The sequence below is a fragment of the Osmerus eperlanus genome, chromosome 4 (genome assembly GCF_963692335.1).
Source record: "Osmerus eperlanus chromosome 4, fOsmEpe2.1, whole genome shotgun sequence".
In the NCBI taxonomy this organism is placed as follows: Eukaryota; Metazoa; Chordata; class Actinopteri; order Osmeriformes; family Osmeridae; genus Osmerus; species Osmerus eperlanus.
In genome coordinates, this window is record NC_085021.1 from 2,689,813 (window position 1) to 2,701,154 (window position 11,342).

The following is an 11,342-nucleotide window of genomic DNA, read 5'->3' on the forward strand; positions in this document are numbered from 1 at the left end:
CTCGACTAGATGGGAGACAGGAGAAAGAGAAAGAAAGCAAGAGAAGAGAAGATTCTAGAACAGCATTTAGTTGGCATGTTCACTAAATAAATGTTTTTGTTCGTCATGTTTGCTATTCCATATTGGATCTGTTAAAGTCTTGAAGAGCACTTTGTTGAAATGTTTGCTAAATAAAGGAAAAAAAATAAAACATTAATGAAGTTTCTATGTTAATTTTTGACAACTTCATCACCAAACCAACTTGGTTTTCTAGTAGTAAAAGAATGTGAAACAAGTTTGAATGTTCATTTTTGACAAATATATTGATGAAATACTGGAAAATGTGTGTTTTTATTTATTTGTTGGCAATGGATTAATCAATAATCAGCTTTATCACCAAACCTACGGTTGGACAACTTGGTCTGCTAGGAGTAGAAGAATGTGAAACAGGTCTGAAGTTTCTGTGGTCATTTTTGACAAAGATATTGATGAAATACTGGAAAATGTGTGTTTTTATTGGCTACGGGTTAATCAATAATCAACTTTATCACCAAACCAAAGCTTGGACAACTTGGTCTGCTAGTATTAGAAGAATGTGCAACAAGTTTGAAGTTTCTATGTTCATTTTTGACAAAGATATTGAGGAAACACTGAAATGTGTTTTTATTGATTTATTGGCTATGTGTTAATCAATAATCAACTTTATCACCGAACCAAAGCTTGGACAACTTGGTAAGCTAGTAATAAAAGAATGTGCAACAAGTTTGAAGTTTCTACGTTCATTTTTGACAAAGATATTGAGAAAATACTGAAATATTGGTGTTTTTATTGATTTATTGGCTATGGGTTAATCAATAATCAACATTATCACCAAACCAAAGGTTGGACAAATTGGTCAGTCAGTAGTAGAAGAATGTGCAACAAGTTTGAAGTTTGTATGGTGGATTTTGACAAAGATATTGAAGAAACGTTCGGACTGTCTACTCTTTTACCCTGGTCCCTAAATATGACGCGGAGCCTGAACGGAGGTACGAATATGAATGTACGAATATGAATGTCTGAATATGAAACTGATTTCACCTCGGTAACTGGCGCAATAGTAACGTTGTTTGCTTTCAAAGTGCATCTTATATTGCAGTGTGGTTTATACTCCGATTTACAAACACAAAGTGCTCATTCTGGGGGGGTGCGCCTTATACACGAACACGATGCGGCTTATTTTCCGAAAAATATGAACAGATAGACGAGAGATCGGTTCCCAATTTAGCCTAACATTGTGTTTACATCTGTGTTAGTAGGTATAATAAATAATACCTGCATTGTGTACTAGCTTGTACACTGACATTCTAAAATTATACATCTAAAGGGTTTCTTATCACACAGACTTAATGTGGTCTTGTTTAGGCCAATTCCCAAACTTTTCTTTGCTATTAGTTAACATAATATATATGAACATAAATATTATACTGTACATTTGTTATGTTTTTGGGCACCAAGTTATTTATATTTTTCAAGTCCATTTCTGCTTGATTTCTGCTACCTGTCAAGTCAAATTGCAGTGTTTTTTTGGGTGTGTAAATTCACTTTGTTTTGTAAATAAACTATGCACTGTGTTATTTCTGTAACACAGAAATGCTATTATAAGTCCCTGGTGCTTGAGCTTTTTTTCCAAAAAATATTTTGGATGTTCCAGCACTTATAGACCCAGATTATACTGTATATATTAATGAAAACAGTGACCCAAGACTCTTGACCCCCTGAAGTAGCCTTGGCCACCCCTTGGCCACCCCATGTATAAAACTCTAGTTCCGCCACTGCGTCAAACTACGATGTTTGAGTGCAACCGAGGCAAGCCCGTCAGCACAGCTCTATCAGCCAAGCTAACTAATCTAATAAACAGTTAATAAACACAAGTACATCTTATTGAACATCATTTATTTTCATCACCAATTATCATAGTAGAACAGCTTTCTCAAGCAGTTTGTGATGCATTTTGGAAACAGGAGATGAGCTCCTGGTCTACGGCGCCACCTGTCTTGAGAAACCCGTTCTCAAAGACTTACTTTTAGTCATTATTTGGGTAGCACACATATTCTGAATGCCTTCGGCGGAATTCAAATGAGCCATTTTAATCTAGATTAATCTAGATTAACGCCAAGATTACAGTGAGATTAATCTAGATATAAAAAAATAATCTATGCCCACCACTAATAAAAATATAAGCAACTCAATCGCTACCAAGACGAAACTGTTGACACCGACTTTGTCTATGTAGTCCAAATATTGACGGATCCTTAGGGGGGCAAAAAGAAATTGATTATGCAATTAGCTGGCGGGGGGCTTCAAAAAATGAAAAAGTCCATAGCCCAGGGGCCTCAAGTGCTATTAAGACGCCCCTGGTGAAGGGCGAGCATGGTTTGAATGACAGCACTCCAATGCAGCCGGTTCTGCAAACGTACCCCATGCGCATTTTCAGCCAAGGTCATCGGGCACCAAGTTGGTATCGCTCTCTAACTTGGTACTCAGCCAAGCTAGGTGCATGTTTCTGCTTCCCCCGTCGACAATTTGGAGCGAAAAATGATAAAGATATCACCTTCACTAGACAAGGTTTTACCAATTGGAAAACGGCAATGTGTATTTTACATAAAGGTCAAAAAACGATTTTGCGCTCAATTTAAGTCCCAGAAATTTCACTTGCACGCTTTGCATGCTGGCATTAAGTGTGGTAGTCCCTATCCAGCATCACATTAAACCCAGAATACATCCTAGGTTTGGGCTAAGCCCCAAATGTTTACAACGTCTGGCCTGATTAACAGTTAAAAAAATTGTAGCAATATAAAAAATAATACGTTCCCTTTCCGTAATCATGATACCCCCAGCACATGGTGCTGTTACTTTTGTTTCCTCAATGCATAATCAAGCCAAAACAGGAAAGGGCCTTCCCCAAAATGTTGCCACAAAGTTTGAAGAACGGAATTGTCTAGCATTACATTGTATGGTTCAGCATTAATAAATACATCAGTCGAACTAAGACTCTCATTTATTTAAAAGGGTGATAATGGCCAACAGGTAACAGGTGTAGTATTTTCTTAGGCAATGTATAAGCCATCTTTATTATCCTCCTCAAATATATTTAGCATAGTTTTAACCAGGAAAGTGAATGTGATGTTTACTAACTGTAAATAAGTAAAACAAATATTCAGATGCTTAGTTCTGACAATTGAGGATGTTAGTATTTAATAGAAACAGGTTTATCCGACTAGTGTACTCTGACCAATGCACTAAAGCTTTAGGGATTTAGAGATTACATTTAACATTTGAAATACAAACACACAAGTTAAGCACGTTTATTATGTTTAAATGATATTCTATAGTGGAAACATTTGGTGAAATTTTAGAGCAGATAGAGCAAACTTTAAACAGTATTAAGTACTCTTTAAATGAGGCACTCATAGTTCCAAAAAATATTACAATTTGAAAGTCAACGACATGCCAACATTTGATAAGCTTGGCACACTGAATCCTTAAGGGTTTAACAGTGTCCTAAATGGCAAAGAACTTGTCAGTTTTTATGTTGTATCATTGTAGTTAATTAAGTGTTGGTGTATGTGTGCTCATACATTGTGCTCATGTTGGTGTCACTCTGTGGCTTTTGCTGACAGAGGAGATTGTGGTGTCAGTTTCTGAGCCTTCTGGTTCTGAGGCCCAGGGGTTCCGCCCACACAGAAGGAAGGGAACTGCACAGTCCCGGAACTGGAAAGACAGACATATTTCAACAAAACACACAGTTAAACTGTTTTCTTTAATCTGAAGCCTGCTGTAAATAATGTGTGTGCAAGCCTTCAGGTTTGAGTGACTGAGGGCATACCTGTCTGTTCATGAATATGTAGATTATAGGGTTGTAGACAGTGCTGCACTTGGCCAGATACATTGGAGCTGTGGCAATGAGTGGGTCGATGTAGAGACTTGGGTCAAACATCACCGACAGGGCAAAGGCTGCGTAGGGTAACCAGGTCAGCAGAAAGGCTATCACCATGACAACCACCATACGTGCCACCTGCATCTCCACACGGATGGTGCTTCTGTTTTCAGTTACCTGCAGCTTTGTCACCTGGGAAACAATATACACATATACTGTATAACACTTGAAGCACTGAGCACTGGCCATTTGAACGCAGTTAAGAGAAACAAAAATATTTGCACTCCATCAAATTCAAGGATCCTACTGTCTTGACTTTTCCTAGATATGTTTTATCACGCAGTAATAAAAACATTTCAGTCACACCGGCAAAAGCTAGTTTAAAGCTATTTTGCTCTTATTTGCTGCCAGCCTTCCATTCAGTAATTGGGTGTGCTTTGCCTTCGGCAAGGGCACAACCTTTGTTCTCTCACATATATATTTGTGAGAATGCTGTTCAGCATTCTCACTATTGTTTTTCCAACTTCTTAGTTCTTCCGCCGTTTTTTGTCCTTTAACTAGTCCTGCATACTTTCACCGATTCCTACAATTTTTGTATCAAAACGTTCAGATCCTTCAGGAGATGTGTGCTATGTCTTTTGTACTTTTATACTTTTTAAGATATTAAGGTTTTTGTGCAAATTATTCTCCCATTAAAAGTAATGGTAAATCCTTTCAAATCATTAAAGATCCTGTAAAGTGGACCTGGAAACGAGTTTTAAGTTCGCCACACCACAGAATAATGTGTTATTAACTACCCATCCAAATTCGAATGAAAAAATAACGCCGACAAGTATGTTAAATTAGGCTTTGAAATCGTGAAAAAATCAGCAGTCTTCTCTGCTTGAGACTGGGGGGGCGTGTCGCCTGAAGGAGCTGAAGCTCCGCCCCTCGCTGCCTAGTGCCTACCTCCGACCCAGATAATGGACGCTATGTCAAGCCGAACAAAACCGTATAGAATTAGAATGTATTTGTTCAATGAGTGAAACATACAGATGCATATAAATTAAATGTTCCCCTGAGCTGTAACAGTAAAAATGGACAGCAGACAGTGAGCTCTCCAACTAGGCTACTTCTAACACATTAGCTACCATTTCACCAAAATACCATCATTATACACCGAGTAGCCTAATATCAATTTAGCGGTTTGCACTAACTCATAGCAGAGATACCTCTGTAAATGTTATCTAGTATAATTATAACAAGCACACAGAACTGAGTGATGAACTGCTGGCGGCGGTGGATGGTCCAGGTGAGAACGGAGGATGAACGGCCGGAGGGGCGATGCTCGGTACGCCTCTGCGCTGCAAGAGAAGCCGTGTGTTGGTGAACCCCGTCTGTCTCTGGTCCATGTTAAAACTGTCCGCAGTGAAATGGTCAGTGCAGAGGCGGCTGTTGGAGTTTATCCGAAGCTTTCCATGAGCGTGGCTCTTCACAAAATCTATCCACCTATTTTTCTGTAGCCCCTTGCTAGTATTTTATTTCATATTGCATTTGTTTATTGTTTTTCTGTTCAGATAAATTAATGCTGTTGTTTCATATATTTTATATATTAATGTTTAAACAGATTGTTCATATTTACATTAGAATGTCTGTGAGCTTATTGGCTCATAAGTTTTATTTGACCTTTGACCTGTCGTCGTCGAGGTATATGTATGGGAAGGAACGGAAGAAGAGGGGAGAAGATGGTGGAGAGCGGGTCCAGAGGTTCAGTATTGAGTTGCCAATTAGGGGACCTTTGAATGACAGTAACCTGTAATGTGCGGGCTGTCGGACAGATAACTCAGCCGCAGGTTGCACGTGCATACTGGACTTGAGACGGGAAAGGAACCGAATTCGACGGACAGTCCAATTCAAGGAGCCTTTCTTGTTCTTCTGGACACTGAGCTATTCACCGAACTTTTACTCTTCAAGCCACAAGGTGGCTGGTGCGCCACGAGTTGCCCATCGACCGAGGGAGATCGCACGGCTTGGCCCAACGCACATTAGCAACATTCGGCAACAATCGACAGACTTTTATTTCTCTTTATTTTCAAGTGACTGTGGTAGGCAGATAATAACCATGGTGTACTGATGTTTACTACCGAGTGATATGCTTATATTAAACGTGTAGTTTTGTTAAATTAAAGGACCTATTTTATTATAAATAGTAAGTACAGTAAAAAGAACTCAGGGCGCCCCAACCAGTATTTTGTTAACTTAAGTTAAGCCCGAAAATGAGGCTCAAGGGGCGCTACATTTCCTTTCATTATCAATAGTGAACTTAAATGGCGTTGCAGCGCAGCTGGAGTTCTTGCATCCAGGGAAGATGCAGTTGCGGGTGGTGGGAGACATCCTGAAGCTAGCTAGCTAGCTGATGTAGGCTACAATAACAGTACAGCAGGAGGAGCCATTCAGTGATCTGACGTAGATAGGGCGAAATGACGAAATGACGTAGATAAGGCATTTTTTGGCTCCGCCCATTAAAAGCTGATCTGAAAACGGAAGAGAAACTGTTCTTCGGTTTAACTCCACATTTCAGTGTGACAAAGTTTTAGCGCTTTGCACATGCTTTCAGGAACTCATTTCACACGTATATAATGTACTTAGAAGCAAAACATGGAATTAACTTTACATTTCCATGTTTAAGCACATCAAAGAAAATCAGATAACGGGTCGTTTTTTTGTTTTACGTTTTCTATTATCAAAACAGAAATTGGAAAATGGGTCGTTTTCCGTTTTTTGTTTTCCTATTTATTGGTTTTCTTATTTCAAAACGAAAATTCATTGGCCGCAAAGTACACGGACCCACACTCTGCTGCCTGCTCTTTTTCTGATATTCAACTAAATTGTCAAACAAATTCCTCTAACGTTCATAGCTTAACTTACAGAAACAAGTTATACCTTAACATGTAGGAAAAATTGTCCTCTTTCAGCCAATGTAACTACACAGTAAAAAATGGGGTTTTAATATTCCAGAGTTAACTTATTAAAACCCATAGAGAGTATTTTCAACAATGTGGAGAGTAACGGCGCTCTAATGGTGTCGTTAAAAGGCAGTGTTAAATTCTGCAGACCTGCAGTGAAAAAATCTACTCTTCAGAGTGTTAATTTCGCGCCACTGCTGAGGTTTAACCGCGAGGACAGTTACTACTTCGTCATTTTGAAAACGGCTTCGGACTGAGGAGCGCATACTTTGTTGGTAAGTAATGTTACAGTGTCGTAAATAAATAGTACATTTTGCAAAGTACCGTACGTTTTTAATTGTATTTATGCTAACTGAAGTATTAACACGTTATGTCTTATCCAACTAGACTAACGCTACTGTTGTCGAGCTCCAATGTGACGGTAGCAGTTGAAAGTTAGCTAGTTAGTGCTAGTATACTGTATTGTAGCTCTGCTCGAGTCTTAGCCTATAACTGAGCAAACGTTCTGAGCTAGTAACATAAGCTCAATTAGGTAACGTTATCATAAATTAGACGGGACACAAATTAGTTGTCACAACTGCCCGCAGTCAGGCAAATGCTAAAACGTTAAACCTAGCTCTAGCTAGTACTGTTGTAGCTAACTTAATTATTCTTCAGAGATCTGTGAGGTACAGTACCTGTACTGTATTAGCTAGCAATAATAGCTGCAGGCAGCGTGCCAGCTAGTATTGCGAATACAGTAACGCTACCTCAGTAAATAATAGGTAAGTTAACTAGTTTTTATGTTTTTGCCTGCATATGTCTGCAAAGGACTCTGCACACAGCCTCGGATGGTGGATTGCGCGAGTAGTGAGCTAGTTGGCAACCTTCAATGCTAGAAGTTGAAGTTAGAATGTGTTGACCTACTAGCTACTTCACGTTGCTGTGAAGCTAATCTTCACGTTGCTGTGAAGCTAATGAGTCATGACACGCGGCCAAAACGAGCAACTTGAGCTATTCTTAACTTGGCAACCAAGTTGGCTAGCTTTCCCAACATTACATTTGACTTTATCATAGAGTTAGCTTATTGACCTTCAATGTTGACATATTTAGAATTTGTGGCTCCAGATAATTTTACCTTCACATACATTTAATGTAACCTATTCTAGAGTCCAGCTTTAGTCTGTCTACTGTGATGTCTCTACTGTGCAGTGCATTACTGGTTAATGATTATTTTGGAAGTTTTTTGACAGATGCAAAATGTTGCTGCGAGTTCAGTTTGGTGTAGAGCAAAAGTATGTCAAGCTGTCAGAGCTGACATTTGATGCTTTCTTGCAAGAAGGTGTGTACATTATTTCAAGAACTATTCATTCCTATTGCAAAGTTTGATTTACCATGACTTTCAAACTAATTGAATCAACAATGTTTTTACGATTAAATTTACATCTTCAAAAGATAGTCAAATAAAATCAAAAACATTTGAATGAGCAATTTATTTTGTATTTTTTACCTGAAATAATTGTTGACCTTTTATTGTCTTGGGAAGGATATACTCTGCTATCAAAATGTGTTTAATGGTGCAATCCTAATTGATATACAGTATACATGCTTCATTCAATGACCAGAAAACATAATTTTTGTTACCAGTGTTCACAAAATTCAGCATACCCGAAGAATGTCAGGCTGAAATCAAGGTGTATGACCAGTCTGACACAGAAGTCGACTCAGAGGTTTTTCAAGAAATCGCAAAGGAGTCACCTGGAACCTTTCGGGTCACTCTAGGCATAAAAGAACTTGGTAATCATTAACTTTTAACTATTAGGCTTAAAAGTTGGGTTAGTATAATATATTAGTATAACACAAAAACAAATCCAGATTTTATACACATGCATTGAACTTGTGGTTAATGCATTTTAGCATTTTTTTTAAATGTATCATGAATATAATAGTGCTGTGTGATATAATCTTTTTATTTTGTACAATTTCATAATGCACAGGTGCCTCTCCATCATCAACCTCTGTAAGATCTGATGACACGGTAATTCTAAACCTCTCTGTGTGTGACCCTAATGAAGAAGCAGCCACTGTTGAAGGAAGCCAACCTAAAAGACCATGCAGAGTAAACTGTGAGGCAAAAGGGGTAGGTAGTAGAAATTACTTTTAAGTCTGAATGTTTTTTCATTTGGTGTTCTTGAGTGAATTATATAAAAATATATATTTTCACATTTAAAATAAATGTTTTTTTTTTTATTTTAACTTAAAGTTGATTGAAAAAATCCTAACATCAAAACCCGGTGGTGAACGTATTATCCACGAGTATGATAAGACCAAAAGTCTCACAGATGCCACCAGAAGACAAATGATTAACATACTTGCTGCTGAGATGACAGAAACACATGGGTAAGCATTAGACATATGATTTGCGTAATTACTGTGTAGTTATTATTTTTCTTATATGTTGTGTGATGCCAGTTGACTTTGATGGTTTCATTGAATTTCAAATACCTTCCCTAGGACATCCCCCCCCAAAAGTGTCAGGGTGATGTATGCACAGGGGATTGTTGCATTCTTTCCTTATCTGGAAGACCCATATTCACAACATGGATATGTAAGTAAAGGTGTAATTGCAACATTATGCCCGTATTCATAATTTTAAATGTTTATGTTAATTTATGTTCATATCTAATTACATAGGAACATTACTACGATCCAGAGAGTGGGTCTGGATACCTGGCATGGCGTTTGAAGACCATACAAAGAAAAATCGCTGAAGAAAAAGGGGCCTCAGAAAGCAAATCCCCCAAAAGTAAGTTCAGTTACATTTAACTGAGTTTGTGCTGTGAATTGTGTTGTGAAGGAGGCTGTCAATTTGTCGTTTGTCTTTAGCTGGTGGGCCAGGCCATGGTAGACAACCTATCACCAGTGACCAAGTACCAACTGACAAAGAGGTGGAAGCAGCCATTGCTGTTTTGAGATACTCTGCTGATGAAGACACAATCCGTGAGAAGATGAAAACTACTTTTGTGTATCGCCAAGCAATGGTCAATAATGCAGACAAGTCAGCAGATGTATTTTTGGTCTTCCCACGGTTTTTGGACACAGCAGGACTGGTATGACTTTTTTATTCACTATATCACCAAAATACCAAATAATGCCTTAGATATCACTCAAGAGAATGGTGGTGTTTTTTTTCTTTTTCAAGTCTATGTTTGTTGCATTGCAGATAGAACAAGACTTCAGACATGTGTTTGGTGAGGCCACAGCCAACACATTCCTGGAGAAGTGGCCAACCACTTTCAAAGAAAAGGTGATGAAGGAAAGCCAGGGACTCGTACACACCACAGAACTCTTGGATTTGATGCGCAATGCTGAGTCAGCTGTGGAGACTGAGAATGGTATGATTACTGTTTGATCTTGACATTACTGTGTTAATCTATGCACTAAAAGCATTTTGTAATGGTGCGAATCCTCAATTGAATATAATTGTGGTATTATGTGAACTTAACACTGGTTTACTGATCAATAGGCTGGGACTGTGACATATCTGCCATCCTGCTGCTGCTACATTTGCTACCACCAGCTGCACAAGGGCGAAAGAGGCCAGGAAAGATGTCTGCATCTCAAGCAGCAGATAAGCTCATCAGATTTCAAAAGGTACATTGAAATATTGTGTGAAAATCATCTCAACCTCATAATCACTATGAGATCTGATGTATAGTTGCTAAATACTTCTATTTAATATCTCCTCTAGGTTGGAACCAGTGTGCAGCAGCATCTAGATGGCATCACCCAAAGCAGTCAGCCCTACCTTCTTGCCCTTGGATCTACAAGGAGCTGCATCCACTCCTACTTCATTGTGGTCGACAAGCATGCGCTACCATGCAAAGCGACAGGTTCAGTGGGAGCCTTTGACGAACTCTTTAAGGCCCATTTCGTCTTTGGTACGTCATACAGTCCTTGCCTGAACAACTTTTTCACTTTTTTGCAAACAACCATCTACAACATTGACATGGGGAACCATCTACAACATTGACATGGGGAACACAAAGGAGACCCCCAGAGTTGCTGAGTTAAGAGCAAGACTACTAAGATAAAAACCATGAGGTGTTTTCTTTGCAAAATATGCCATAGAGGTCCAAACAGTCTCATCCAGCACCTTAAGGTAATCCATGGACTATGTACAGGGAGGACACTAAATCTGAAATGTGGTCAAGTGGGATGTTCACGTTCTTTTGGTAGCTTTTCTGGTTTAAGAAAGCATCTTAACAAGTGTCATGTATGCAATTCATTTGATTCTGCAGAAGATTCTTCACAACACCAAAGTACCGTTGACACTTGTAATGCCACTAATATTGAAGTGTCGACTGAAAATGTAGAGTCTGTGTCAGAGGTATTTTCGCCAGGCATTGTAAATAGTTGTGCATCTGTAATTGCTGATCTAAAGGTAGCAGGTGTAAGTCAAAGTGTTGTCAATTCTGTTGTGATTTCTATGGAAGAGATTGTCCAAGATATCCATCAGC

General features: G+C 38.7%; 1 protein-coding gene across 1 annotated transcript; it reads left to right on the forward strand.

Annotated features, from left to right (window-relative positions):
- The first annotated feature begins 7,924 nt into the window (after nt 1–7,924).
- On the forward strand, nt 7,925–10,855 carry LOC134019517 (uncharacterized). The gene is made up of 10 exons (XM_062460477.1): nt 7,925–8,164; nt 8,369–8,619; nt 8,820–8,962; nt 9,086–9,222; nt 9,337–9,430; nt 9,517–9,628; nt 9,709–9,932; nt 10,046–10,217; nt 10,349–10,476; nt 10,574–10,855. The coding sequence occupies exons 4-10, from the start codon at nt 9,182–9,184 to the stop codon at nt 10,853–10,855; spliced, it is 1,053 nt and encodes a 350-aa protein (XP_062316461.1). The 5' UTR covers nt 7,925–8,164; nt 8,369–8,619; nt 8,820–8,962; nt 9,086–9,181.
- The last annotated feature ends 487 nt before the right edge of the window (nt 10,856–11,342 follow it).

Bases quoted from the DNA above. Each gene is read 5' to 3' on its own strand.
- LOC134019517 (XM_062460477.1), top strand. From the start codon at position 9,182: ATGATTAACATACTTGCTGCTGAGATGACAGAAACACATGG. The intron at 9,223-9,336 runs GTAAGCATTAGA...TACCTTCCCTAG, and splicing joins GAGATGACAGAAACACATGG to GACATCCCCCCCCAAAAGTG. The intron at 9,629-9,708 runs GTAAGTTCAGTT...GTTTGTCTTTAG, and splicing joins AGAAAGCAAATCCCCCAAAA to CTGGTGGGCCAGGCCATGGT.